General features: G+C 39.1%; 1 protein-coding gene and 1 long non-coding RNA gene across 2 annotated transcripts in view; one reads left to right on the top strand and one right to left on the bottom strand.

Moving 5' to 3' along the window:
* Positions 1-415: 415 nt before the first annotated feature.
* Positions 416-1,653, bottom strand: LOC126427340 (uncharacterized). The gene is made up of 3 exons (XM_050089667.1): positions 1,396-1,653; positions 1,072-1,215; positions 416-818 (listed from the first exon to the last, which is right to left on the bottom strand). Exons 1-3 carry the CDS (start codon positions 1,588-1,590, stop codon positions 462-464), a joined length of 696 nt encoding a protein of 231 aa, XP_049945624.1. The 5' UTR covers positions 1,591-1,653; the 3' UTR covers positions 416-461.
* An 891-nt stretch (positions 1,654-2,544) lies between these two features.
* The window catches only part of LOC126426699 (uncharacterized), a 45,961-nt gene continuing 42,505 nt past the window's right edge, over positions 2,545-6,000 (top strand). The window contains exon 1 of the long non-coding RNA XR_007576392.1: positions 2,545-3,574. This is a non-coding gene — a long non-coding RNA (uncharacterized LOC126426699). The remainder of the gene's footprint in view (positions 3,575-6,000) is intronic.

The following is a 6,000-nucleotide window of genomic DNA, read 5'->3' as shown; positions in this document are numbered from 1 at the left end:
CCGCGTGTCGCCACTGTGTGATCGCAGACCTAGCGCCACAACAAGGCAGGTCTCGAGAGACGATATAGCACTCGCCCCAGTTGTACGAGGAGATTGCTAGCGACCATACGGACGAAGCCTTCCTCTCATTTGCCGAGAGCCAGTTAGAATAGCCTTCTGCTAAGTCCATGGCTACGACCTAGCAAGGCGCCATTAGCCTTACCTACTTTGAGAGATAGTATAAATGTCTCAAGAAGAATGCTGTAGTCATCAACTAATAAAGTTAAGTATAAAGCAGCTACGTACTTTTCTTGCTACCATTCAATAGTTATCCTGTTCCAGAATTGACGCCCGTCGGCGTGAGTGTGTACGCGTGCCTTTCTATCGGCTACCCGTCACTGTGGACTGGCTGCCTTGTCAGTCCACTTCAATGAGGATACATAGTTTGGTGTTCTGCGGTGGTGATAGACACATATTCGGACTCAGGAAGTGCTAGCGCTCGTGTAGGACTCTTCATCGGCGTCAGCTGCACGGATTATAGCTTTCCTAATTTCATTTTTCAGCTTTCTTCTGACACTATCAGAGCGCAGTGAGCGTAATTCAGAGGCTACATACTCTCCAAAAATCTCATATTCGTCAGGTACCCCTTTCGCTAACACCTTGAGTGCAGCTCTTGCCACCAGGTCGTCGGTTTCTTCATGTTTCCTTTTCCTTGAACTTTTCTCCCGGGTCGGGTCTTCAACAATGCCCTGTCTCTCTGTTACGTCCTCGGTAGTCTGCTCCGAAGTGCCAGTGCTTTCGACTTTCCATAATATTACAGGCTGTGAACTTGTCTCCACCTGAAATTGATCATCACAGTTATGGATGAAAAGAGATGCATTGCAGCGATACTTTGGATTGATTCGATACGACAAATGATACCGGTATGTTGTATCCGGTACCCGACGATGTTGAAGAAACACAATTTTTTTCATTCAGACATAAGAAACGTGAGAGATAAAACTCACAGCTATTACCTTAAATTTAATTTTCATGACAGTACTAACATATCGAAATTTGACAGTAAATTTTGAAGAAAAGATTTCCACATACCAAATTGCTTTGTTTGGAAACACAGGCAGCCAAACCTGGAATTACAAACTTCAGCGCATCGAAATAAGGCCAATTGCTTTTGCAATTGTCACCTGCCCCGCTTCCGCTTCTTCTCTGCTTAATTTTCTTCAGCTCTTGTGATACCTTAAAGGATGACAGACTACTGCCAATATTTTCTTTCTGGGTTTACTATTGTCCCAATCATTCATACCACACATTAACAATGCCAGTGACAGTTATTTAATACCGGTATTATATAACCAGTCTGAATTATACCATACATTTACTTCTAAGGTAATTTCTGCTAACATTAAATTTTCGTACCTGATTTCTTAAATTGTGAAGTTTCCTCTGAACTTCTTCTTGGGAACAAGAAAACTTCAGTCCTATTTCTTCCAAAACCTTATGTTTCTTCGTCCTATCTCTATAACCGGAACATTTTATGTTCCACAAGCATTCGTTTGCTTCGTAAAGTTGTATTAGTTCCACAATTTCTTCACGTGACCATTGTTTCCGCATATTGTACCTCACTACTGTCAGATAGCGACTCTCGGATTATGAACACTTCTCGTATTTGGCGAGCTGCTGTCAGACAGTGTATGAGCACCCTGGCCTCTACAGATCGACTTGCGATTCGGCCGATCTCGGTCAGCTGCGAGTCAAATTGGGCGAGGTTTTCTCGAGAACGTCTCTCGAGAGTAACTCGCCGAATTTATCTAAACTCTAAAGCGTCGCTCTCTGGCATATTTACAGATTGCGCTCATATCGTATCTTAGTATTTGCTCGAAAAGTTCCAAACTTGTTATATTACAAATGAGTGCAATTCCCTTTTTTATTTTAGCAAGGCGTTCTTCCTACACTATATAGAGGGTCATTTCTGTCAATGAACTGTTTGAGTAGTGCGACACATGCTGAATAGTGAATACTATCTTGTTTCTTCCTTCTCCATTAAAAACAAATGTGATTCAGAATCTGTTGCAACAGTACTACATTGCTGCAAAATAGTCAAAACAAACCGATTAAATTATAGTTTGCGTATAATATCCAGGATATACGATAATGTTCGCAGCTCACACAAACGTTACTCTATCGATAGATCGAAAAACCGCGTTGACGTCACTATAGGTAGCAAACGTGGCGCAGAACTTTTTGCCGGTTAGCGACGAACCGTATACAATTTTATAAGTTCTGGTCGTAGGTGTTGTAGTGAGAAGATAGTATTGTGGGAACTTAATCATACGACAAGGAGACATGACGTGACGGTAGCTAAAGAAACTGACAGTAATTAAGAGTAAGAAGAATGATCCAAAAAATCTTAAGACCAAACAACAGCGCTCCATGACGAGAAATACCTACTTTTTTAAATCACAGCATACGTTAGCGATTTAACTAGCTCCGAAAACGTTAACGGAGGCTTACAGCTAGTTGGGAAGTGAAGTGCTATGAGATTACGTTTGGAACTGTCGACTATGGATGATTGTTTCCCCGATGTTTGTAAGGCCCCCTTTACACTATAAAATTACATTGTCAGATGTCATTTTTAAAATATTTGACGACATACTGAGATGCCTTATCATGAATAAAAATCAGAGCGTTGTCATACCTTTTGTAAAAGAATTGTCTAAGACCTTCGACGATGTAATATGGGCCTAATTAATAGCAATGAACATACGAGAATGTCAATTGGTATTGCAGAAAATGAGCTGCTAAACACGTAGCAGAGTAGGAACTGCCTTGAAAGTGCATTGTTTGGTAGATGTTAAAAAGTTTCTGACTTTGTAAGTACAGTTCCTCAACTCTTGTACATATATCAACACTCGGTGCGGTGTTAGCTGCGATGTAAACTGAAGCATTGGAGAAGTTTGGATTCTGCTTTATAGTGCCCCACTTGAAGGATTGTCAACTTATCTTTGACTCTTCAAAATTGATTGGGCGTTTATAGTTTGTATCACACACACACATTATGGTTGAAGTGTTCAGCTTGAAGACTAGTGTTACGTAACTCTCCATGCATGTCTGTTCTAAACAATCCCTGTCATTGCGTTAATACTACTGCATCCTACACCCATTTAAACCTGCTTACTGTGGTCTAGCCTAGTTAAGTGCACTTACGGTGTCGGCGGCTCTTCCGCTGTCGTGGAGTTAGCAGTTCGTTTCTGTTAGTCATAGCCAATCGAGTGACAGTATACAGTAGCCAGTGAGAATTGCTGAATCTAGTGACTTGTTTCGGTGGAAGATATAAATTAATTGCATTTGCTTTCGTCACGGATAGTGTGAGATTGACTGACAGTTCTTGATACGGGTGTTAAGAATAATGAAGTTGGTTACTCGTTTTCGTCCGTATTTCTTGTATTGTGTTTCTCAGAATATGACAGAATTCCTTTGAGATATTGTTGCGTATTCCAGTGATCATTTGGGTGATGAGTTGGTGAAGTCAATGTATGTGAATGAAGAAAAACTGACTGTGGTACTGGGCAGATCTGTTGTGTAACCCAAGGACTAGGTTAGTATGAAATGTTACAGTTTGTTTGTGAGTTGGTGAAGTCAATGAATGTAAGAAAACTGGCATGGTCGACTTCTGCAGCATAGCCCAATAACTGTTTTCAAAATCTTTGTGGTGTATTTTCGAAATGTTCTGATTTCCAAGGTTGTGATTATGCAGGATGCTAAGAGTACTGTTTGCTTCTTACGACTACATTCTGCACAACATATCCCAACATGCTGTTGCACAGTTTAATGGTTCACATCAGGAAGTAGTTTATTGATTACTGTTTTGTCATTGGTTCTACCATCTTGTCTAATCATCACACTCATCATTTGTTGTGTTCATTTCTTATCTTTCACTGTGCAAAATGTTACCAACTGCAGCATGCAACGGAAAAGCCACAGACACTGTAAGTGCGCTTTAACTGTCAAGCCTTGGTCTTTCACTATAGCTCTAACCCACTTCCACCCGTTGCCTAACTGATGATTCCTTCATAACTCAGGATATGTCTTTTCACCTGAGCCACATAAATTTAATTTCACCCCAGTTTGATTCAGCATCTCTTCATCTGAGCAAACACAATGTTTTACTTACACTGAAATTATGTTCTTATTCTTCCTCCTGGATCTACAGCTCTTGATGGGCCTTGACCTGCTGTATGACATCATTTCATTTGTCCCTGCCCAATGTCTTGCATCTCCATCCACTGACAGCAATAATTTTTAGATCTTCTTGTACACCATTCAAGTATCAAAGTCTTAGTCTTCCCCTGCTTCTTTGTCTCATTGCGTTTGTTGCAGCACTAGTTTTGTTGTGTTCCCATGTTCCATATGAAAAACATGGCTGACCTATTTCTGGTGGTTTATTGTAATGAACTTTATCATCTCAAGATCTTTATATAATCGGTAAAGCTTAAAATTATGTGGTCTACATTATACCCCATCATCACTGGTTGTCCCATAGATCTTGTGTAATGCCTTTTGTTCAATACGTCCTATTAGCTCTTCACACCGTTGTCAGTGCCCATGTCTCTGAGCCATTTGTTAATACCGGGCTTGTTAAAGTTTTATACAGCTGACACTTTGTACTTCTGGATGGATTTCTGGAGATAAGTTTTGGGGTCAGCCCATAATGGCATTTATTAGCTGAGTGGACGCAGCACTTTATTTCCATTATGTTACCAGTGGTCCCAGATAGACAAATTCAGTAACAGAGTCTATTTGTGCCTTGTCAATTTCTAACATTGTACTTGGTTATGGTTGTGTTATATATTTGGTTTTATTGACGTTCACTTCCAGTCCCATTTTTATTGCTGCTACCATTAGTGCCCTATACATTTCTTTAGCTGTTAGTTTTGTTCTTGCAGTGATATCATCTGCATGGACCAGAAGCTGCAGTACTCTATTTTATATTGTACCTGTTGTGTTGATTTGGGCTGTCCTTGCTACCTTCTCTAGTGCTATGTTAAAAAGCATACATGAGAGTACGTCCGTTTACCTCACACCACAGGTAGTTTCAAAACTTGGTGTTAATTTTCGTTGTATCTGTATTCTACATACTACTATTTCCATAGTCAAACTTGTGAGGCGTATTAAATGTTTTGGTATGCCAAATTCATTCGTGGCTTCAACAAGCTTATTTGTTTTTATGGTGTCATATGCTGCTTTAAAATAAAGAAATATATGATGTGTTTTTATATTGTGTATCCTTGTTTTTTCTAGTATCTGTCTAAGAATGAATATTTGATAAATAGTTGGTTTGCCAGAGCTAATACTTGCATGCTATCTTCCAATTGCTTCTTCTGCTGTGATAAACCTGTAGGCTGATTTTCTGTAGGCATTTTCCAACATGTTTATTGTTCTGCTAGTCCTTCAGTTTGCCATGACTTTTATAGCCTTTTATTTTATCAGCTGGTAAATAAGTTGCGTGCTGGGTAACCATCTGCTGTTTTTAATTCTAGTGTCACTTCAAATGTCACAGAAATGAAAATGTAAAGAGTTAATGGAAGGTATCTGGGTTTGAGTGTGTTATTGTATTTGTCCAGTGTGAGATTAAAATTACAGCTAGAATTTGTGTACCATATTGCTCAGAAATATCGTGGCACAAATATCTTACTTTTGTACTGACCAGAGTGTAAACTGCTTGGGGTCTAATAGTATGAAGTATCAGTGAGTGCATTGCTATTTAGTTTTAGGAGAAGCAGTGAATACTTTGTTTTTGCCCAGATGCCATAATCGGATTAATGGTGTTAATGAAGTAGTTAGAATAAATTTATAATGTGATACTTTGAATTATGCTAAAGGTTTTTTTTTCCTGAGAACATAGAGAGTAAAATTTTAGTTAATGAAAATGTAACTGACTGAGTTTGCCCATTATGGCTGTTAATAAGTAATATAAATATACAGGGCTACTATAAATGATTCATTCTTTTCAAAGCTCTATAT

This window comes from Schistocerca serialis, chromosome 11, assembly GCF_023864345.2.
Source record: "Schistocerca serialis cubense isolate TAMUIC-IGC-003099 chromosome 11, iqSchSeri2.2, whole genome shotgun sequence".
Taxonomy (NCBI): domain Eukaryota; kingdom Metazoa; phylum Arthropoda; class Insecta; order Orthoptera; family Acrididae; genus Schistocerca; species Schistocerca serialis.
Note: the sequence above shows the minus strand (reverse complement) of the source record. Positions and strands in the feature narration are given on the sequence as shown.